We start from the raw sequence: 24,734 nt of genomic DNA, 5'->3' as shown, positions 1-24,734 counted from the left end.
TAACCTACCCCCGGTACATTTTTGAATGGAGGGAGGAAACCAGAACCCCTGGATAAAACCCACAGAGACACAGGAGAAAATATAAACTCCTTACATACAGCACGGGATTCAAACCCACTGGTGTTGTCAAGGCATTGCTCCAATTGTTCCACCACAGTTTGTCCAAACTCCTGTTACACACACACCAAAGCAGTTGAGAGCTTTCCTGGGATCAATTAATTTTTGCAGATTATAGATCCCCCACGTTAGTACCGACACTAAATTATTGTGACCTTATGCCTCCTCTAAAGCAGCCCTGAAAGCCTTGAATCAGATAGTTCCAAGCACCAGGTCTGGGCCGCTCACCCCTTCCAACTTTATATTACAATTTGAGATGGCTGCACTTCAGCTGTCTTCACACAGACCCACAGCAAACAAAAGAATCAGAAACAATGGCAAAGCTAGAGTGATGCCGGTCAGTCTCATCAGTAAAAGAGCTGCAATCTACCTAAAAGATTAAGTTGACATCTGGGAGTGGTGTATCAGTTAAGTTGTCCTGGGAGGTAGTAAAATTGCAGTTATGGAATAGGCAATCATGGTCAGAATAAGGCAGGTCAGTGAATGGTGGAAGGTAAGCAGAGGGTTGCCAAGTAAGAGCGTCTCATAGCTATTGTGACATGCCTGGATCAGGTGCTGGGTCTGTTGGGAGCTGAGAAGATTCACGATGTAATGCTGGGTGTAAATTTGGAAAGATTGATGTAAAGTAATATTGGCTGCATCAATCTCAAGGGTAGGTACTGTGGGCAGAATCTGAGGGCAGACCCAAGGCGACGGTCTGTTTTAGTCACTTTTGTTTGCTGTGGGTCTATGTGAAGACAGCTGTAGTACAGCCATCTCAAATTGAAGTGACTCTTGCTCAAAAAGATGAACTTTTTGCACTTACCTGCATTTTAAGTGCCAGTTGTGTTAACATTTACACTAATTCTTGCTATGCCTTTGGAGTAGCACATGACTCTAGTGTGTTACATCCCTGAAAATGGGGAGAAATAAATCACAAAAGTGATATTTCCTCAGTGGAAGCATTTACTTGAATCCAATTATCAAATATATAAAAATTTCCAAACAACATCCTAGCTCGGTTACGGAAGAATGCATATCCTCTGTAAATGACAATGATATACAGTATTTCTGAGACATTATTCTCATTTTCTCTACTGCTAAATAATATGTAACTATGGCTCAGTAAACTCTCACAAAACTTGTCAAAGTTCCTAAATACACAATATACCAACAACTTTCAAATACATTTACTTATGTGTACATTTGACTTAACCACATGGCCGAATCACTTGGCACAGCTACGGGTTGTGCTCTGCTAACACGCAGGGGCTTTGCTCACACACACTCAGCAAAGCTGCACTTTAACTTACTCCAAATGTTACATCAATATTCTCTTGACACTTGAAACATCTTAGTGAATGATCACAACCACTCTACCAGTGTAGACTACCCACAACATATCTGAAAATGGGGAGAAATAATCATAGAAGTGATCGAGCGATGTTTCCTCAAATGAGGGTCAAACCACAATTCCCCCTGGGTGATATGGGCAAAGACATTATAATACTATTATGGTTCCTTTCTTACCAATAAAGAATGAAATAAACAATGAATGAATTAAAAACATTTTGCCATTTAACCCTTTTTCACATAATGAGTTTCTACTGTTTTAGGCACCTTCTGAACACATCTTATAAACGCCTTTTTAAGTACATTCCTTTTAAACACATTTTTATCCTTATCGCAGCATTTTCACCTCATTACTGACCATGAATTTACTGTCTTAGTCTTGTCGTAAGTTGTAATAATATTACAAAAATGGAAATTCAATGCCCATGTTGAACCAAAGGGAGAAAAAGATAAAAGAGAAAGAAGAACACTGGGAATTCCTTACTTCTACTGCTACATGAATTATTAAAACTCATTTTGTTGTAAATCTGTTAAAAACTCTCCAGCTCCTTGCCACACTGGCTGTGATGAAGTGTGCTGCCCATACCAGTGCCACTGACCCTGTATCAATGGCAAACAGCCAGGCCAATTGCAAGGCAAGGAAGTCAGCTTCCCACCTGAACCTTAGAGTCTCCATGCAATTTCCAAACCCCCCACCTCTGCCTCTCCAGTAAAATGGTCTACTAGACATGGAAGCAAAATGACTTTTCAGAGGGACTAATAGTACTGCATGGACTGTTATAAAAATCTTGCTATGAGAAATTATCCTGCATTATGGACTAAATGAAATGCTAAGTTCGGACAATGGTCCATACTTTGTTACAAAATTAAGTAAAGATTTATGCCAAGAATTAATTACTTATCAACAGTTCTACTGCTCCCACTAGCCACAAGCAGCAAGAATAGTGGAACGTGGAAATGGAACTTTAAAATTGAAATTAGCAAAATTAATAGAGGAAACTGGGCTTTATTTCAGCATTATTTCAGATGCAGGTTACTTTGCAAAACAAATCTGGATTATCAACTACAGAGAAGTAAGTTAATAGTAATGAGTTAAAGTTTGATCCTGTTTTCATGTTTAAAGATAATTAAAAGCAACATTTGTTTAAGGAACCATTTGCCTTAGTGAATGTCTGTTGCTGCTGGGTTTGGGGTTCTCTGGGCTCATAATAATAGTAGCTGGTATTGCTCTGAAGTAAAACGTACACCTTTGTAGCATCTTAATTATACTTTTTTTTTTACATTTCATTTTGAGAATTTTCAATGAATATGCAGTCGAAACGAAGAATAATCGAAAAGAAAAACATTAATAATATAAAAATAATACAAATGTCGATCTGCATGTTGATATTAAAGTGAGAAAAAAGAATCAACATGTGATTCAATTATTATAAAGAAAGAAAAATTACAATAATATTACAAAAATGGAAATTCAATGCCCATGTTGAACCAAAGGGAGAAAAAGATAAAAGAGAAAGAAGAACAAAATAAAAGTAACCCTCCCCCCAAGAAACAAGAAAAGAGAAAGAATAAAAAAAAGAAAAGATTGGCTTCCCTTGATGGGAGGGTCAGGGTCCTTGGTGCTGCGAGCACCAGGGAGAAGTAACAGAAGGGGAGATCATTAAAGATTTACCCTGATGTACCTTAGGTATGAATTCCATATTCTTAAAAATGGATCATACCTGTTTCTGAGGTTATAGGTGATCTTCTCCAGGGGAACACAATTATGCATTTCTATCTTCCAGTGGGCTCAACCAGATTTCCAATTAACTGCTCTGTACTTCCTGGCCACTGCTGAAGCAAGCTTAACAAACTTTACTTGATAGTTTGACACCCTCATTTTAGCTCTTAAGTCTTCTAAATTCCGTAATAAAAATAATTCAGGTGCCTGAGTGTATCGAATTCCAGTAATTTTTTTCCAGATTACACAAATCTTCCCAGAAAGGCTTCACTTTTGGGCAGGGCCAGGTCGAATGCAAAAAAAAAGTATCTATTTCTTGACCACATTGAAAATATTGGTCTGATATTTCCAATTTGAATTTATGTAACTTTTGTGGAATAAGGTATAGCTGATGCAAGAAGTTAAATTGTACATTAATCGTGTTAATCATGCTGGTCCAGCATAAGTTGGGCATCTTAATTATTCTTGATTGGTGTTCATTTAATTTTCATAAATGGACTGCTGCATCAAGCAACACTTTCATTGCATTTATACATTGTACTTGTGCATATAACAATAAATTCTCATCATCGTGGTTATTCTGTCCCAAGTGCCACAAAAATTATTTGGCCATTCAGTGGCAGTATTGTACCATTTTGAACAAGATCCCCACAAAACAGATGATCATTGAGGATTTGAAAACAACTATATAAAAAGGTGCAAACAAATTTGCATTAGGTTTTGCCTGATAATTCCTGACAGATACTTCACTCTAATCCAATTAAAATCAAAACTAGACTCACATCCCCCTGAAATACTTGGAACAAAGTGCCAGTTTCCACCAGTTTGTTGACATAACCCAGGTTTGCCTCAACCCCATCTCCTTCACTTTTTGTACAAATACTCCAAATTGATATTACAAGATGTTTTCTTTAATCTCCAACTCAAACTGTATCGATTTTACCTCTAACTCTCCCTCTCTCTCTGGCCATTGTCCAAGGGACTGTTCATAAATTTGGGATTCTCGAATAAGATTCCAATAAAACAACTTCTCCACCAGCAAGCATGTTTTAATGGGTCACCTCATGTGGCCTGGTAACAAAGTTGGAATGGTTATCGCATTGCAATGAGCTTTGCAATACTTTTCCTCAAAGGTACTTTACATGTGCAAGCTGCCTTTGTTAAACATCTGCTCGCACTGTTTTACACTAAGATTATTGTCCAAGCCCAAGCTATTGCAAATCACAGTGGAAAGGGTTTTAATTATTAGTTCTGTTTTTTTTTTTGAAAATTTTATTTTTTATTTAGTTCTAGTTAATAACATCTTATGTTATCGGGTATATTATATTTTATATTATACATTAAATATGTCTTTAAAAGAGATTGTGGGGGTTTAGTGTGTAGGTCACTTCACAAACAGACATTAACATTTCAGAAAAGACCTCTCATTTGAAATGCAAGAACTATGACTTTACAGAAACTTTGAAGATTGCCTATGAAAGGTCAGTGTTCATTGGACTGACCTTGGGGAGTATATGGACTATTGTCTTTAAAGCCACAGATGCCCAGGCAAGAACTGATTCCACAATCTGTCTGATTGCAGTTCGCTGCTCTAAGAGGGATCATGTGGTTTTGAAAACACAGAGAAAGGGAGCGCGGGAGCACAAAGAGTGAGCGCGTGAAGAGTGAGCGTGCGAAGAGCGAGAGCATGCGCGAGAAAGAATTCAGTTCTCAGTTCTACAGTGGCAGTTCAGCAGCAGTAGATTTTGGAGGCTGCAACATTTCAAACTGGATGGCTTGTTGAACACCCCATTTTGAAGATGGGTTGTGAGTTCTGCGTTGAGCCTGTTGAAAACCCTTGTAGTCCTTACAAGACGAAATGGCTGGCTAGACTGTTTCTCCTGAAATAAAGGAAACAAGAGGAACTCTGTGATGACCTGGAAGAAGAGGTTATCATTTGGAAAACCCGTGATGGGGAAAGTTTCTTTGGCAAGACACTGAAGTGACTGATCGGAAGGAATCAGTTGGTGTGTGTCCAACAAGTAACAAATCTCTCTAGGAAACCAATAAGAACCTTCCTGAACAGTAACCATTTACCTTTAAGCACCAAAGCCTGGTGAAAATTCATAAATGTTAAATTATGTGCACAGTATAAGAATTGCCTGATACTGATCAACTTGGAGAAGTGAGATTGAACTGTGAATCAAAGGATTTTCCTGAACATATGTTCAGGAAACTACATACACGTGCTCTTAGAATTAGAAGGGAGTTAAGTTAGGTTAAGTTAATCATAGTAAGTTAAAGTTTGATCCTGTTTTTATGCTTAAAGAAAGTTAAAAGCAAATTTTGTTTAAGTAACCATTTGTCTTAATGAATTTCTATTGCTGCTGGGTTTTGAGGTCCTCTGGACTCGTAACGCTTGCAATAGGCAAATACCAGGAAAGGATCAACACTTCAGTAGCAGAAAGATGAGATAATAGAATCAGTGATGATTTTCAGAAAAAATTTACTGGATTGAACATAGCAATTCATTGGATAACAAATGAAAAACAACACAGCTTCTGATAATCTAATATAACAGAGAAGGCTCCCACATGAGCAGTTCACTTTTGCACAGCTTCATATTTATTGCAAGTTTTGCATTTTCAAAAATGCCATTATGTTTTGTTGAACAGTTTAAATTCACCCTTAATAAACACTAATATGCAGGTTATGGAAGTTGAATCAGAGAACTTTCAAGAGTCTAAACAAACCCACAGTTCCATTGCCACAAGGACATCCTCCTGCTCACCCAAGCTCTCTCCTGAACACTCTTAACCTTCCTCATGATTAGTGACCTGAAACATGAACGTAATTTTACTCTTTCTCTGCACTTCCTGGCCTGTAGAGTATTTATTTTTTCAGATTTATAGAATGCAGAGTTTTAACTTTTTTTTAAAAAGTTAGTTAATACCCTTTGAGTTTGCTCAACAAGTGAGAAAAGTTGGATTAAAGTCATAATGTCTTACAGCACAGAAACAACCCCTTCCACCCACCATAATCATAATGACCATCTAATGCCCACCTATACGAATTCCATTTACCAGAACTTGGTGGTTCAAATACTCTACCTGTTGAATGTTGTAAGAATACTTGCCTCCACCATCTCCTTTGGCAGCATGTTCCTGCTTCTCAAAATTTGTCTTCTTCTGAGTTACTGGAAGTTCAGCCAGAATCTTCATTATCCCTTATAATGGAAGAGATGTAGATTGTAAAAGTAGCTGCTGCAAAACTTGTATAAAACACTGCCAATGTTATACTGTATTCCAGAATATTTAATACAGGTTTTAAGAGCAAGCTGCAGAATAGGAGTGCAAAACCAGCAGAGGATGATAGTGGCTGCGCTCAGACCTCACTCTTGTTCGGTGTGGCTTTGCCCTGCCAAAAAAATGGCAGAAGTTTGACTGACACAGTCTAATACTGCTTTAGATATCAGTCAATGTACATACATTGTACAAGTCATGAAGACAATGTAAAAGGGGTTGAAGTCTTAGACTATGGAAGAGGCCTACCCTTAACATTTGACAAATAGGGTTGAGATTTCTCTTCTTGGCCAAAAGTAATTGAGAACTTCAAGTTTGGTTTGGCTGGGTTTGCAGAACACACTTGGCTACCATTGAAGCCAAACCGGGATGCATGGCATCATGAAAACAAGAGAATTGCATCCTGCACTGACCACTCCCTCTTGATCATAATTGAAAACCAAGGAAGCCAGCTTTGAGGTAAAACAAGCACATCATATCTAGGAGAGAGGGTTGAAGATGCTGCCCATCTCTCCTTTCCCCCAAATAAAGTTATCATGAAGATCAACACCTCAATTGGCCAAAGGTGAAGATCTCACCCTCCAATCATAAGTCAAAGGTTGTGGCTGCTGGAAGCTAATAACCCTAATACATCATTGTGGCTATCAAGACAGTTCCTCTGGCCAAAGCATCAGGTGCTATACCAATGTCCTTTCAGCAAAAATGGGGATATTCACTGAAGATCACACAGCATTTGATCCTATGCTTAACCCTTCAACTATTAATCCAGACCTTATCTGCACCCAGCAATTCCAATAAACCCATTCAGATAGGGCTGGTAACCGACAAGTTTTCTCAGGCCAGGCAATGACTACCCTTCCAAGGAAAACAAAGTATTTTCTATCATTAGTCAAAACATATTGCTATCACCAAATCCCTGACTACTAACATACTGCATTTCAAATCTTCTCTCAGAATGTTTTTACCTCAGTAACTTGGCTAATCCTGGTTGTTCTTCTTAAACGTACCATTTTTGGTGTCCTCAAGTCATCCGGCACCTCAACTTTGGCCAACGAATACAGTATCTTAAAATTGTGTCAGGATTCCAAAACTCTACCTTTGCTTCCAATGGTGCCTTGTTTTATAGTATTTCACTTCTCCATAGTGGATGCAGATAAGAAATTTTCATTCAAGAAAGAAGTGTTCTTTTATCAAATCTCATTTATAAAAATAGCACTGGCTGTAGTGAGAAAATGTGTTGCAATCACTTGGAAGTCCGACTCCGCACTACTTATAGCACGATGGACTACGGAAATGAACAGCTGTATATCTACGGAAAAAAAAATTACATACAACTTAAAGAATAAATACGATCTTTTGTAAAGGTCCGGCAGTCATACCTGGACTACATGGGGGCCCAAATACAGTAATAAAAAGGAACAAAAGTGTATAAAAGTAACTATATATACAAAATGTTTCCCCAACTCTATTCTATGTATTTAAAATATATGTAAGCTCTGATGGTGAATGAATCTGTATGTTTGAAGGGGGATGGGGTGGGGAGAGGGACAGTTTTGTTTTTGTTTGTTGCATTTGTGAGAAAAAAATTTAATATATTGTATATTTAAAATGTCACTATGTATAATTTGTCTGCTTAAATAAGCTATAAATGTGTCCCATTTCAGAAAACTATTATTAGTAGATGGCAGATTTTTTGTTTTATTTCTATCTTTCTCTTGATAAATTTGCATAAGTCTGTTCATTTAAGAAATGTAGTATTGAGACACCATCTGTATACATTCTCTTGCTTTTCCATTGTGGCTATAGTTAATGGACAATGGTCTGATAGAAGCTTCATTAGATATTCTGTTTTTATCATTCTACTTTTTAACTGGGCAGATGTTAAAAATAAGTCCATCCTTGTATGTGAGTCATGTGCCCTTGAGTAAAAAGAGTAGTCTCTCTCTGTGGGATTTAATAGCCTCTATTCATTGAAAGATTTAGATCTTTCATATATGAAATTGTGGTTTTTGCTGCTTTCGCACTCATTATTGTTCTTGCCGATTTATCTCCTATTGGATACAAACAGAAATTAGTTTCCCCAAACTAATATATTTTGTCTTCCCTCTGCTGTTTTTAAGATGTCTTTCATAAAGGCTTTATTGTCATAGTTCAGGGCATAAATATTCATAAATGTCCATGCTGGTCTATAAATGTTAGTGTTCTATTACATATCTTCCAGCTTAATCAATTGAGGTATCTTCTATTAACACTGGTGTATTTTTATTAATTAGAATAGCCACCCCTCTTGCCTTTGAACCAAGGAAGACAATATTATTTGTCCCACAAATCCTCATTTTAATTTATCATGTTCCAATTTGGTAAGATGTGCTTCCTGCAAAAAAGATTACATCCACTTTTAATTTCTTTAAGTATGCCAAGACCCTCTTCCTCTTCACTCTTCCATTTATCCCATTAATATTGAGACTAATAAATTTTAGTTTTATCCATACCATTTCTCACACAAATATTGAATAACAATATCTTCCCAATTTTCTATTGTCATAACATTTCCCTATTAAAAGTCACTTCCAACATATACATTTCCCCTTTAAGAAACACACACATCCCTAGCTCTGATGGTGATGTTGACAATAGTACCTGGAAGTCCGTGAATAAAGCCCGCAGGTTCTTCCAAAGAAGAAAAGGAAACCTTCCCTTTGGTGCCATCTTTTAAAATCGCTTCTCTCCCGGGGTGCCATCTCTCTGCCCCCCCCTCCCCCCCAAGTCAGAGTTCCCACCTTTCTGTCTTTTCAGACTTTTCCATATAAACCAGTTTTTTTTCTTTTAACAGTGAAAACAAGACAGCTCAGTACTATTGGCATAAATGTCTTTCAGTTAGTCCCATTTTGAAATGGTCTTTTCAGCCCTTTAAGCTGACGACTTTAATATTTTCATAACTTTCTTAAAAATTCTTCCACTTTATTCTTGAAAACTCGTTGATTACCTTCTGAGACATCCACCCTCAGCATTGTTGGGTAAATCATTGAATATTTAAATTTTCTAGATTGCAGTTGTCTCTACCTCATCAAATTCCTTTCTTTGTTGGCCAAGGCAGGGCTGAAGTCCTGGAAAAACATTATTTTTGCATTGTCCATCACTAATGGGCCATTATTATTTTTTGAATATTCAGATGCTGCTCCCAAGATCGCATCTCTCTCCCAGTAACTTAGAAGTCTTATTATGGTCATGGTCGCTGTTCACCGGTTCTTCTGGGTCCGAGAGTCTGGTGAGTCCTTTCAATTTGCTACTTTATATTTAACTTGTTTTGTCCCAGCATTTGTGGGATCCATATTTCAAAGAAACATGCCGCGTCTTTTCCCTCTATTCCTTCTCTCTGTCCAATGATTTTTACATTGTTACATCTGCTAAAATTTTCCATATGATCAATCTTGCCCATCAGTCCTTGCTTTTCTGTGTCCCAAGTTTTGTTTTTTCTTCCAGTGCCTTCAGCCTGTCTTTTGTTTTGTCCAGCTCAGCCTCTGAAGAAGTCATTCATTCACTTGTCATCCACAACTTCTTTAATTTCATTACCTTCTCTGATGTATCTCTCATCGCTGATTCCATACTCTTAAAACGACTGGATAAAGTTTCCAATGTGTTCAGGATGGAGGCTAGATCCCCAGCTCTGCAGGCTACAGCTGGTCCCAAAGCCCTTGCCGAGTCATTCCTCATCAGGCTTCCACTCAATGTTTTTGGCTGAGCTATTCTTCAGTTTTTATTCTTGGTTGCCTCAGTCGTTTAGCACTTGCTTTATCTATTTTTGATGATAAAATTCTGTTTTGAGCTTTTAAACCGTCTTTTAAATACTTTTTTTGCAGAGAACTCTTTCAAACACTTTCTGCTCAGCTCATTAGCATGGCCACATCGCATTTTCAATGCAACTTTGAGTTACAGATGAGCCTTGCTAAATTTTTTGAACTAGTCTTACTAATCGTTCTGTTCTCACTACTGGTGCATTTAACCCAAATCCGTTACCCATCCTCCACATTTGCACCAATAGTTTGGGTTCCATCTAATACACCATGTGCCAGAATTTGTAACCTCTAACTTTGGTTGTCTTGGTGACTATGTAATTTCTCTCATCCAGTCTCCTGTAGTTTGATTATATTTATGGAGGCAAAAGGATGGTTGATGTTTCAGGATGAGACCCTGTATCCGCACTGACCCAAAATGTTAACCAACTCTTTCCCTCCATAGGTGTTACATGACCTACAAATTGCTCCGCTAATTTTTTTTTCATAACTTCCAGCATTTGCACTCTATTGTCCCTCCTGATTACACCATAACCACCACCCAGTAACACCCGAAGCAGGATTGGACCAAACTCCTAATAGAATTTGCCTAATTATGGTATTACTAGTTTCAGTTTCACCAAAGAGGCACAAGGACTGCTTAAAGAAATCTCTTGGTGCCTGCCACATTGACAACTGCCAGTGGGCTGATATCGCCTCCATCCGTGCATCGTGGCGCCTCACAGTTCGGTGGGCTGCAACCTCCTTTAAAGACCGCAGAGCCCACCTCACTGACGAAAGACAAAGGAGGAAAAACCCAACACCCAACCCCAACTAACCAATTTTCCCTTGCAACCACTGCAACCGTGCCTGCCTGTCCCGCATCGGACTTGTCAGTCACCAACGAGCCTGCAGCAGACGTGGACATACCCCTCCATAAATCTTCGTCTGCGAAGCCAAGCCAAAGAAGGAAAGAAGTTTCAGTAAAATACAAATGTGAGCTTTGCCATAGTGAAGGTACCAAAAGCATTAGCTGAGAGGAAGTATTCATTTGTGCATTAACATTTTGCTTAAAAAAGTTGCTCCGTTTATAAATGTAAAATCTTCACTTGAATGCTGTCTGAGGCACACAATATACTGAAGAGATTGCTAACTTTGAATAACAGAGGTGGCATTTTACAACACTTAATATATCCCAAATGAGACTGCCAAAAAAAAGCAAATTTAAAGGAAATCCAGAAAATGATGGAAAAAAAAACTCAACAGGATAGGCTTGGTCAAATGAATAACATTTCAGGTTGAAATTAGACAATTAACTGAAAAGACTATTTGATAAAATCAAAATAACTCTTGTTGTACTTTTACGTTTGAGTCAACTGTAACAGAAAACTAGCAGGACATCATCATCTGGTTTTACAATCATACTTTGCTGATTCATGTCTATGCCCTGGAAAATATCTCTATTTCCAGCCTATTCATCAATTAGTAAAAAAAAACAATTCTGCTTTAATTTTCCAAAATCCTTGTTACATTTGAAACAAGTTTATAAATTGTAAAGATGACAAGTTTCACATGGATACTCCACCACACATTAAGCCATAGAAAATCCAATGTTACAGGAGGGGCAGGGTGGGGGAGGGGGAAAAAAGAGGATAGAATTCCATTAATAGAAATCTGTCCACATCACTGTTTTACCCCATGTGAAACAGTGTCATCTGCACATGCGACAATTGTAAGTTGGAATAAAATTGTAATAATAACATAACAATTACAGCACGGAAACAGGCCATTAGGCCCTTCTAGTCCGCACCGAACCAAACACCCCTTTTTAGTCCCACCTCCCTGCACAATGCCCATAACCCTCCATCTTCTTCTCATCCATATACCTGTCCAACCTTTTCTTAAATAATACAATTGACTCCGCCGCCACTATTTCTCCCGGAAGATCATTCCACACGGCTACCACTCTCTGAGTAAAGAAGTTCCCCCTCATGTTACCTCTAAACCTCTGCCCCTTAATTCTTAACTCATGTCCTCTTGTTTTAATCTTTCCTCCTCTTAACGGAAATAGTCTATCCACATCCACTCTGTCTATCCCTTTCATACTTATTTTTCTAAACTCCTGATTCCACATTTTGTGCATTCAAAGATTTAGGTAACGATTTGTGAATTGTCCAAGAGAAAAATCTCTCAACTCTGGAGGGTTACCTGTACTCGTACATTTAGTTATTCTTTATTCTTCTCCATTGTCACTGTAATATGGGAGCTATAATGGAGATAAGAGGGTAAAAATCTCAGCGTGCCAAGAAGACAACATGCATCTGAACAAGGCTTCACCTGAAATGAGGCTAGCTCCAAATGCTGATTGTCAACTCAAAAGACTGACTGCTCATGGCTACATCACAGGGGTATTAAGACTTAACCATAATGCCAGTAGAGTAAATTACATTCCTCTTTGGAGCAGTTCCAATGAAATGTGCTTCGGTGTTAAATGTCTGCCAACTATCCCAATTTCCTTAACTCAGAACAAGTCACAAAACAACAGATTTTGTGGTAATGCTCCTGCTTTATCAATTTATGCACAGGATGAAGTTGTGCACGAAGTAGGACGGCCAGGTTAGTGTTGTGGTTATCGTGCCACTGTTACAGCACCAGTGACCCGCATTTGAATCCAGCTGTCTGTAAAGAGTTTGTACATTCTCCAATGAGCTGAGACAGTTTTCCCTTGGTTCCAAAAACATACAGGTTGTAGGTTAATTAGGTGTAATTGAGCAGCAGAGGTTTCAATAGCCAGAAATGGCCTCTATATAGTTGTAAATAAAATTTGAACATTTAAAAATTTTAAAAAATCATTACAGGCAGATTATGATATAATTTAATTTATACATAGAGCACCATAATAGAGCCTTGCAGCACATGATGCCCAAAATCCCAATTAACCTATGATCCCCAGTATGAAGGGTAGGAAGAAACTGGAGCACCAGAGGAAACCCACACAGAAACAGGAAGAACGTACAAACTCCAGGTTGCTGCCATTATAATAGCGTTGTACTAACTGCTATGCTAACCTTGCACCAAATTATGGAATGTAAATTTTAAATTTAGAGATACTGTGTGGTAACAGGCTCACGCTGCCCAAATACACCAATGTGACCAATGAATTCATGAACCTTGCATGTCTTTGGAATGTGGTAGGAAATTGGAGAAGCCGGAAGAAACCTATGCAGGCACAGGGAAAACTTCCAGAAGCAGATTCGAACAACAGTAATAGTCCCAAATTTTAGAAACTGTTTTAGAAGACCATAAATTCTATCTTTCCAAGAGAAAAGAGAAATACAAGTATGATTTTTTTAAAAATTTGTGGGCAAGTTTAACTGTTGTTTGGCAAGCATTGGTTAAAATTAACCAGCTTTTCTTTAACTTTTATTTCTGTGCCTTTGTGTTTTCCTTTGTTTTTTCCGACTTTTCTGGAGAGGGCTGGAGTTCACCGTCCGGCCACTACTCCATCACGTGACTCCTCTCAAAATTAACCAGCTTTGATGTATTCTAGATCCCACCTCCTAAACTCTGGAATTCTGTACACCATGACTCATGATTATGACAGCTATTCATTTTAGGATGCAGAGAGAGCAAATTTAGCAATCTTATACTCTCAGCTGAAGGGTGGGCAGGTCAAAGACTCCAACTTAGACCCTCTTCAGGCCAGTGCATGCAAATATATTCCAGACTACAACATGAAAAAGGAAATATCACTTTTGATCCAAGTTTTCCTCATCACAAATGAAATTTTACTGTTGCAAAATGAATAACTAATGAAATTGTGCAATTAACCACAGTACATCATAGGCTGAACATAAGAACAATGCATCAACGTTCCACTTTCTTCAGATTTCTAAAAATTATTACTATAGCTTAAATGAGAAGACCAATTCCTGTAACATTTCTGCAACATGTCTATACAATGTTAATTGAAGGCCAATAGATAAAAAAACAATTACATTTCCTTCTAGATTCAATATGCATCCAGATTTTGACATAAAAGGCTAATTTACAACACATTCATTTTTCTTCCAGTTCCAAAATACATAATCTTCTTAAAATATCTGCAAATAATGCCTCCATTTCCCATCTCAGCCTCTAAATAAATTTGACAGTTTTCCAGTATTTCACACTGTAGAACAGGTAAAGTGTAGATTCACCACTGGAAGAGCAATGTGAAGAAAGTCAAATGGATTTGAATGCCTTTGACAAGCCAATTTAAGGACTAAAGTAATTTTGATGCAACTAAAACAAAGCAAATTAATTTACAGATTTTTGGAACAAATTATTTAACTAGCCTTTCTAATTTTCACTCAATTTGACTGCACAAGGATTCAGATGACAAACAAAATCCTACTTCATGCAACTTGCTTTCATAACTTTGGTGGAACGAACCATGTTAAAACATAATATTTTGTGCAGACAAAATATAAACCAGAAAAGAGTATTTAATGGCATAAAGAAATTTTAACAATCACGCGGAACCACGAACTGAAGATTTATACCTGTCCCTTCACCATCATTGGGCTCTAAATCACAGATCTCACCAACAAGATGAACTGTTGCACATTCTTATAAATGAATAAAAATTTGTAGGCCTGATAATGTGTGGTAAGGAAGCATCATTAGTTTACAAGTTGACTGGTGGTCATATCTATCACTTTAAAAACAAGGTCAGTTACACATCCACATGATTCATTAACTATCTGTCAGTTAGCCATTAATACCCTGTAGTAACACAACTTACAATGAGCAAATATAAATGGTGGTGGAAAACCTGTTGTGGACTTCGCTAGTAAAGGGTTGTCCTCAAGATGCTCTATGCACAGAATACTACACGATATTAACACGGATGGCATTTTGACTCCTTTCAACTTCAGTTAAGTTTATTTACATATATTTTTAAAACATTTTACAAATGTTTCCCAATGATCACAGAATGGAAAGAGTTAGATCAGACCTTTATAGGAATCTAATCCAAAGAGATAGTTGCACATACTAGCAGTTAACAGTCCTTTTCCACATACAAAATAACCAATAATTTTGCAAGCAGCTCACCTGTACACGGAAAGAAATAAAACATTATACTCATAATCATGTTCAAAATTTCTGCACATAAGCCCAACAAATTAAAATGATGGTGTATTAATTTCTTCATTCTTCGACTGTTGTCTCATATTTACTGCCGATTCAGTACTGGCAAGTATCCATCATGAAACAAGGCTCAATGGTGACCCAATCATCATTTACAAATTTCAATCATAACATTCATAACACGCAGATTAAAAGTTGAATGAATGCAGCTCATGAGTGATTTCTATTTGCATATTTACCAAACTGTAATATTAACCAGCAGACTGACTTCTTTTCAATTTAAAAATGTCAAGGCACATTATCCATTCATTTTGATTCCCTGGCCACATAAAAAAATGTCACTTTTAGAGTTTTTTTTTTGCAAGTTGAGCAACCCAAAGATCTGATCATTTAGCACTAAAGTGAATCAATGCAATGGCTGAAGAACAGCCAATAATCTAAATTCCATTAATAACAGGAGGAGCATTTCTATTAGAAACTTGTGGATTGTGATGGGGACTACCTATATCCACTGTGATGTTAATATACAAAGGCTGATGATCTTCTGCTATCATGTTGTAGGAACAGGAGTTCAAACCATCTTCCTTCCACTGTTTGGATACATTTCTCAAAAGGTTCCACCTGTAAAAGTGGTCAGAAATGATCAATAGAATACATTCAAAATTAAATTTAAATTAACTTGATCACTTTAGTGATATTAAACAAGAAAGTCTGCAGACTGTGTGTGATAGTACAGATCTATCACCAATGTACATAGTGTATATAGTTACTGTATCTAGACTGTGCTTACAGCGATTGGCTGAGAGCTAAGCCACGCCTATTGTCTGGGCCTTAAAGGGTTGTGTCCCTAGCCAGGTCGGATCATTCTGGACTGGTCGGCCACCTGTGAAGAGCTCCTGTCTTTTGCTAATAAAAGCCTTGGTTTGGATCAACAAGTCTTTGATTCTGGGGGGGGCGTGGCAAGATGGCGTAAGGATCAGATGTGCCTTCCAGTCCTCTCCTGACTCTATCTTATTGTTTTGTCTAGAAATGCCCGTTAAAATTCTTTAAAAGTTTAGATAATTTCAGTGCTGTTAATTTAACTTATGATGGTACAATTGGTGGAAAAGAGCAAACAAAAACGACAACAGATCATAAAAAAACTACATTTTCCAAAAGTTCAAGTTTTGGAGCCTACCTATAGAAAAGGCACCGGGACTCAGCGTGAAATGGATCCCAGGAGAGAGGTACAGTGTTCGGATGTAGAGCTCTATGTTACATCGGTAGAGCCCCCTAAAGAGGGCGCCAAACAGCCTTTAGAACAAAGAGTTACTCAAAGGCATTTGTCAGCTGTAGAGATAGTGCTGCAAACTGCATCTCTTGAGATACAAGAACCTATACAACTTGATGTACTGGGAGAATTTAATACATTATGGACTGGGGAAAACCCCGGCCAGCGTCCTCCAGTCATTGCGGGAGAGGCTGTGGCTGGGGTTTCCACACACAGTCATACTACAAGGAAGGCAACCAGAATGAAGGACGGAATAGAAGATCCTTTGGAGAAGAAGCAGGAATCTATTGAGCCAAAATCTCTTCCAATTGAAAAGATTTTTGTGAATCTTGAATCTAAATTATCTTATACAATGCAGGTATTATTCAAGATTATGACTGAATTTGGTACTAGGTTTAATACATCTCAACAGATGGCTGAGTTTGGAGCTTTTAAGCTTGAAGTGAGAGATAAATTTAAGTCGTGTAAAGAAGATATAGACGAAATACGGGATCAAGTTTTTGATGTGACCAAAATGGTCGAAGACTTACAAACTCAAAATAAAAATTTGGTGAAAAAGATTGATTATTTGGAAAACCAATCCAGACGGAACAAGATAAAGATTATTGGTTTGCCGGAAGGTATGGAGGGACCAGACCCAAGAAAATTTTTTACTGAATGGATTCCGCAGGTGTTGGGTCAAGAACATTTCCCGGAAGGTATAATACTGGAACGTGCTCACAGAGCCTTGCGTAGAAGACCTATTTCAGGTCAAAGTACAAGACCTCTTTTGGTTCGTTGCATGAATTATTACGACAGAGGAGGAGTCACGTGATGGAGTAGTGGCCGGACGGTGAACTCCAGCCCTCTCCAGAAAAGTCGGGAAAAACAAGAGAAAATACAAAGGCACAGAAATACAAGTTAAAGAAAAGTGAGTATAAAGGTGGAAAGAAGATGGAGACAAAAGGAGAAAAATCAAAATCAACGGAAAGAAGAGAGGAAGAGAAGACAACGGAGGAAAAAGGTGAAGGCCTTACCTGTCCGAAGAGGCCCGCTGTGGAGAGAGGACCCCACTACCTCAGGTCGGTAGAAAAAGAACTACAACAATGGCTCACAGAGCCGAGTAAAAGTGCGCAACCGCGCATGAAAAAAAACACACCGACGGGAGGGGGGACCAGCTGGGGAGTCGATCTCCACAGCCGGCAACGACAGCTGCAGAACACCTGCAGCAAGAAGAGACCACAGAAGACAATGGAAACAAGAAAGAAGAGGAGGAAAGGGCATCAAAGAAACAACAGATGGCCAACCCAGAGGAAGAAGAAGAGGAAGAATACAGTGAAATAGATAAAGGGAAAGGCAAGGTAAAGGATATACTTGCTCTTGTTAGAGGATACATGGAGTCATTTAAAGAATGGCAAACACAGGAATTCAATGATTTAAGAAGAAGAATAAACAACACAGAAAAGAAAATAAATAAAATGGATATGACCTTAACAGAAATGGGGAAAAAAATGGACAAGATGGAAGAACGGGCAATAGCAGCAGAAATGGAGGTAGAAGACTTAAAAAAGAAATTGGAGGAATCTAATAAAAAAACTAAAGAGACACAAGAATTACTAGCCCAAAAAATAGATATAATGGAAAATTATAACAGAAGAAATAACATAAAGATAGTGGGCCTTAAGGAAGATGAAGAAGGCAAGAATATGAGGGAGTTTATAAAAGAATGGATCCCTAAGGCCCTAGGATGTCCAGAACTACAGCAAGAAATGGAAATAGAAAGGGCACATAGAGCATTGGCCCCTAAACCACAACCACAACAAAAACCAAGATCTATTGTGGTAAAATTCCTAAGATATACTACAAGAGAAAAGGTACTGGAGAAGACAATGGAAAAAGTAAGAGAGGGCAACAAACCACTGGAGTATAAAGGGCAAAAAATCTTCATTTATCCAGATATAAGCTTTGAACTCCTAAAGAAGAGAAAAGAGTTCAATACAGCAAAAGCGATTTTATGGAAGAAAGGATATAAATTTACACTGAAGCATCCTGCGGTATTGAAAATATTTATTCCAGGACAACAAAACAGACTGTTCTCGGATCCAGAAGAAGCACGAAAATTTGCAGAACAATTACAAAAATAGACTGAGGGATGAAGACGGGTAATGAGAGCAAAAATGATCACGATTGATATGTATGTGGGTAAAGACAAAAATAGACTGAGGGATGAAGACGGGTAATGAGGGTAAAAATGACCACGATTGATATGTATGCGGGTAAAGAGGTATAAGAGTGAATAGAGACAATGGGCATACGTGAAAGTATCTGTAATTAGAGGAAAACATAGATAGTATAGACAAGAATTAATAAGGGAAGGTAATGGAATAGAGAGAATAAGGAGGGAATTAAAAGAGTGACCTTTGTGACATATAAAAAGTGAAATCTTTTCTGGGGGGGCTGGGTGGGGGAAAAGAGCGGTCACTGCAAAATCAGTTGACGCTTGTGAGTGGATTCACAAATCCAAATGGAGAGGGGAGATGTGGTTGTCCGACAAGGGATAAAGGACAACTCAGGAGGGGAAGGGGAGATTGGGGATAAAGAAGATAGAAATAGGAGAATAAGGAAAATGTTGGATGTTGTAGGAATGTTGTCTGGTAAAGAGTTGAAAATAAGAAAACAGAAATGGAAAAGGAGGAAAGGTAATGATGGAAAAACGGAAAGAGAAGATAAACAAAATATAAAATGGCTACGCTGAACTATATGACTCTAAATATTAATGGAATACATAACCAAATTAAAAGGAAGAAACTACTAAATTTACTGAAAAAGGAAAAAATAGATATAGCATTTGTCCAAGAAACACACTTAACTGAATTGGAGCACAAGAAATTAAAGAGAGATTGGGTAGGACATGTAACAGCAGCATCGTATAATTCAAAAGCAAGAGGAGTGGCTATATTAATTAGCAAAAATGTGCCATTTAAAATAGAAGAGGAAATAATAGATCCAGCAGGGAGATATGTTATAAAATGTCAGATATATTCGGAGCTTTGGAATCTACTTAATATATATTCACCTAACGAAGAAGATCAAAAGTTTATGCAAGATATCTTTTTGAAGGTAGCTAATACGCAAGGGAACATACTAATAGGAGGGGATTTCAACCTGAATTTGGATCCAAATATGGATAAAACGGGGAAAAAAATTAACAGGAAGAACAAAGTAACCAAATTTATAATTAAATCAATGCAAGAAATGAAAATTGTGGACATATGGAGGAAACAAAACCCAAAAGAAAAGGAATACTCATACTACTCGACTAGACATAAAACATACTCAAGGATAGACCTATTCCTGTTATCAGCCCACATTCAAGGGAGAGTTAGGAAAACGGAATATAAAGCTAGACTATTATCGGACCACTCACCCCTGTTATTGGCAATAGAGCTAGAGGACATCCCTCCAAGAATGTATAGATGGAGATTAAACCCCATGCTACTTAAAAGACAGGATTTTAGAGAATTTATTGAAAAACAATTAAAAATGTACTTTGAAGTAAATACGGAATCAGTGGAAGATAAGTTTATACTATGGGACGCAATGAAAGCATTCATTAGAGGACAAATAATAAGTTATGCAACCAAGATGAAGAAGGACTATAATCAGGAAACAGAGCAGTTGGAAAGGGAAATAATAAACATAGAAAAAAAATTAGCAATAAAGGAAGATACAACCAAAAGAAGAGAATTGGCGGATAAAAAAATAAAATATGAAACATTACAAACATATAAGGTGGAGAAGAATATAATGAAGACAAAACAGAAATATTATGAACTAGGTGAAAAAACACACAAAATCTTAGCATGGCAGCTTAAGACAGAGCAAACTAAGAAAATGGTATTGGCAACAAGGAAAAAAGACAAACAAATTACATATAATCCAAAATAAATTAAGGAAAACTTCAGAGAATTCTATGAACAATTATACCGAACTGAAAACGAAGGGAAAGAAGGGAAAATAGATGAATTTTTGACTAAAATTGAACTACCAAAACTACAAATAGAGGAACAAAATAAATTAACAGAACCATTTGGAACAGTAGAAATACAAGAGATAATAAAAAAATTACCAAATAATAAGACACCAGGAGAGGATGGACTCCCAATAGAATTCTACAAAACATTTAAAGATCTAATAATACCGCCCCTCCTGGATGTAATCAACCAGATTGATGAGACACAAAACTTACCAGATTCATGTAAAACAGCAATAATTACAGTGATACTAAAACAAGGGAAAGATCCACTCTCACCAGCGTCATATAGACCAATATCTCTGCTAAACACAGATTATAAGATAATAGCTAAACTATTAGCAAACAGATTAGCAGAACAGGTACCGAAAATGGTAAATTTAGACCAAACTGGATTTATCAAAAAAAGACGCACAACAGACAATATTTGTAAATTTATTAACTTAATTCATACAGTAGAAGGAAATAAAGCACCGGCAGTAGCAGTTGCTTTAGACGCAGAGAAGGCCTTCGACAGAGTAGAATGGAATTACTTGTTCAAAGTATTGCAAAAATTCAGTTTACCGGAGAAGTATATTAATTGGATTAAAGCATTATATGAGGGACCGTTAGCGAAAGTGACAGTAAATGGACATGTATCAAAGCAATTTAACTTAAGCAGGTCAACGCAGCAGGGATGCCCACTATCACCATTATTGTTTGCGCTAGCTATAGAACCACTAGCAGAATCGATAAGAATAGATAATAATATAAAAGGAATAAAAATAAAAGACAGGGAATATAAAATCAGTCTATTTGCGGATGATGTGATAGTGTACTTAACAGAACCAAAACTATCAATAAAAGAACTATATAAGAAATTGAAGGAATATGGAGAAGTGTCGGGATACAAGATAAACGTAAATAAAAGTGAAGCAATGCCTATGAATAACGCGGATTTCTCAAAATTTAAGGAGGAATCCCCATTCAGATGGCAAATGCAGGCAATAAGATACCTAGGTGTGCAAATAAACAAAAATCTAGGCCAATTATATAAACTCAATTACAATCCACTAATGAAAAAATTACAGGACGATTTAGAGCATTGGAAAGAGCTAACACTGATAGGAAGGATAAACTGTATTAAAATGAACATTTTTCCAAGGATACTATACTTATTTCAGGCATTGCCAATACAACTGACAGAAAAATTCTTCAAAGAGTTAAAGAAAATAATAAGGAGATTTTTATGGAGAGGGGGGAAACCGAGGATAGCACTAGATAAATTAACAGAATGGTATAAACAAGGAGGCTTACAATTGCCAAACTTCAAAAATTATTATAGAGCCGCACAATTAAGGTACCTATCAGATTTTTATCAAACAAGGGAAAAACCAGACTGGACGAGACTAGAATTAGATAAAATAGGGGAAAAGAGACCTGAACACATATTATATAAATGGGACGAAAAATTGGTACAACATAGAACTTCTCCAGTATTACACCATCTCCTCAATATATGGAAGAAGATTCATGTAGAAAGAAATAAAATAAATTATCAAATACCAAAACTAATATTGACGCAAAATAAGCTACTCCCTTTTACAATAGACAACCTTTCCTTTAGAAAATGGGAAAAAAAAGGGATTAAAAGAATAGAAAATTGTTTTTCAGGAAGTAGATTCTTATCCTTTGAACAAATGAGAGATAAGTACAATATAACTGGAGATACAGCGCTGGCATATTACCAACTGAGATCCTACTTGAAAGATAAATTAGGAAGCAATTTGAGTTTACCAGAGGGAAGTAACCTTGAATATGTGATTACAGATACAATGTTAATCAAAAGATTTATAACAAATATGTATATCAAACTGCAAGAAAAGGAGAATGAGGAAACAAATGGTAAAACTAAACAAAAATGGGAACAAGATTTAAATATAAAGATAAAAAAGGAAACATGGGAGAAATTATGTTCTGGAACGATGAGAAATACAATAAATACGAGGCTGCGTATGATACAATATAATTGGTTACACAGACTATACATTACACCGCAAAAGTTAAATAAATGGGACCCAACAGTATCTGATAGATGTTTTCGATGTAAAAAAGAAAGGGGAACAACAATTCATGCAATCTGGACATGTGAGAGAGTAGAAAAATTTTGGGATGATCTCAATCAGATATTAAATAAAATAACAGAAAACAATATACCAAAGAATCCAGAGATCTTTCTCCTAAGTAACATAAAATATAAAGAATTTGGAATTGACTTGGAAGATGCACAAAAAAGATTTGTCAAGATAGCCCTAGCCGTAGCAAAAAAATGTATTATGTCAACCTGGAAATTGGAAGATAATTTGAAAATACAACAATGGTATATAGAAATGAATAAATGTATTCCATTAGAAAAAATAACATATAGTTTAAGAAATAATATTGAAATATTCGAACAAGTATGGGAGCCTTACATTAAATACAATAGCGAAAACCTACCGGGAACAAACATTACCTAAGTTGATGGAAGGAGAAGAAAAGAAAAGAATGGACTCAGTAGAATTTCTGGTGTATTTTTGTTGAATGACAACATTGTCTGACTGAATTAATGCAACCTAGATTGTATACCTAAAATGGATGAGAGGGGGGGGCTGGGGGGGTGGCTTGGGAGGAGGGAGGGGGGGGGGAGAAAAAATCACTGTAAATGTGTGGAAAATAAAAAGTGTATATCATGGCTATTGTGATTTATGGTGTGAAAAATAAAAAATTTAAAAAAAAAAAAATTATTACGACAGAGAAATAATTTTACGAGTGGCTATTAGAAATGCACAACAGAGAAAATCACCCTTGATGATTCAAAATAATCGAGTTTTCTTCTATGCGGATTTGAGTCAAGAAGTTATGTTCCAATGACGGGAATTCAATCCTGCTAAAGAGTTGTTGTGGAAGAAAGGTTACAAGGCAACCTTTAGATATCCAGCTGTTTTGAAGGTTTTTCAAGATGGTTGCCAACCAAAGTTCTTTGATTCTCCAAAGGAAGCTATAGCATTTGCTCAAGAGCTGCCAATTACTCAGTTTCAACAGAGACATAGTCCGTCGTGATCTCTAAGGCGACAAGAGATGGAAGAAAAGAGCCGTGCTCCAAGAAGGAATGGTTGTAATGGTGACTCGACAGTTGGAGCTGATTAAAAGAAGAGTTTTCCTTTTTTTTTCTAATTTTTTTTTAAAAAAGGGATATTAAATAATGAGGATGTTAGTTTAAGATGAAGTGAGAGTTGGGGGAGAGAACTGGATAGGCACTATTTCCTGAAAGTCATCTGCTACGTGTGAGTTATCTCACGCCCATTTTTTTTTGGGAGTTACCGCATTGCGCAGTTTAGACAGGAGGGGGTATTTTTAACCTCCTACCTGTTTTTTTTTCCTTTTTTTTTGTATTATTAGATTAAAGAGTGAAGGTTTTTTTTTGTTTAAATATTAAAAAAAGCATAAGAAAGTATTTGATTGTTTAAAAAACTAAAAATTGATGTGGTTTTTTTTGTAAAGTTTATTCAGTAGATAAGGAATATCTGAAATTTAAATGTGAATGGGATGGATAAGTTTTTTTTAATATATTTTTTCTTTAACTTTAAGGTGAAAGGAGTGGTAATTCTGGTGTATATTATTTTGCTATTTTAGTTATAGAACGAAGGGAATAATGGTGAAAGTTATAAATTGAATTGTACAATTTTTAATGAGGCTTGAATTTTGTTTGTGGTTTATGCTCCATTTGTTGAAAATATATATTTCGTTGTAGATGTGTTTTTATTATTCGGATATCTGAATTTTAACGTAATGAGTGGGGATATTTAAATGTGGTATTGGAGCTTTTTTTGGATAACTATTTAAGAGTAAAAGGGAAAAATGGTGGAAGAGTACTAAAATTGAATTGTACAATGCTTAATGAGGTTTGAATTTTGTTTTAAGATGGTGGTTTATGTGACTAATATGATGATAGATGTGAAGTTAGTTGATATTTGGTGAAGGTTTATCTTTATAGAGAAAGTTTTTTTTTTCATCTTTTTTTCATGCTACAATTTTTTTTTAAGAATTGATTATTTAAGAATTTTTGATAGATAAT

The 24,734-nt window shown here is 36.7% G+C and overlaps 1 protein-coding gene and 1 long non-coding RNA gene across 3 annotated transcripts in view; one reads left to right on the top strand and one right to left on the bottom strand.

Moving 5' to 3' along the window:
* LOC138738884 (uncharacterized) overlaps positions 1-24,734 on the top strand; it is a 50,371-nt gene that overhangs the window by 6,200 nt on the left and 19,437 nt on the right. Inside the window, exon 2 of the long non-coding RNA XR_011341844.1 lies at positions 9,623-9,718. This is a non-coding gene — a long non-coding RNA (uncharacterized lncRNA). The remainder of the gene's footprint in view (positions 1-9,622; positions 9,719-24,734) is intronic.
* The window catches only part of LOC138738883 (beta-1,4-galactosyltransferase 4-like), a 52,185-nt gene continuing 42,571 nt past the window's right edge, over positions 15,121-24,734 (bottom strand). For both annotated transcript variants that reach the window (XM_069890017.1, XM_069890016.1), the window contains one exon: positions 15,121-15,977. In XM_069890017.1, the coding sequence (XP_069746118.1) occupies positions 15,794-15,977 (184 nt within the window). In that variant the 3' untranslated portion in view covers positions 15,121-15,793. The remainder of the gene's footprint in view (positions 15,978-24,734) is intronic.

The sequence above is a fragment of the Narcine bancroftii genome, chromosome 7, assembly GCF_036971445.1.
Source record: "Narcine bancroftii isolate sNarBan1 chromosome 7, sNarBan1.hap1, whole genome shotgun sequence".
Classification (NCBI taxonomy): domain Eukaryota; kingdom Metazoa; phylum Chordata; class Chondrichthyes; order Torpediniformes; family Narcinidae; genus Narcine; species Narcine bancroftii.
Note: the sequence above shows the minus strand (reverse complement) of the source record. Positions and strands in the feature narration are given on the sequence as shown.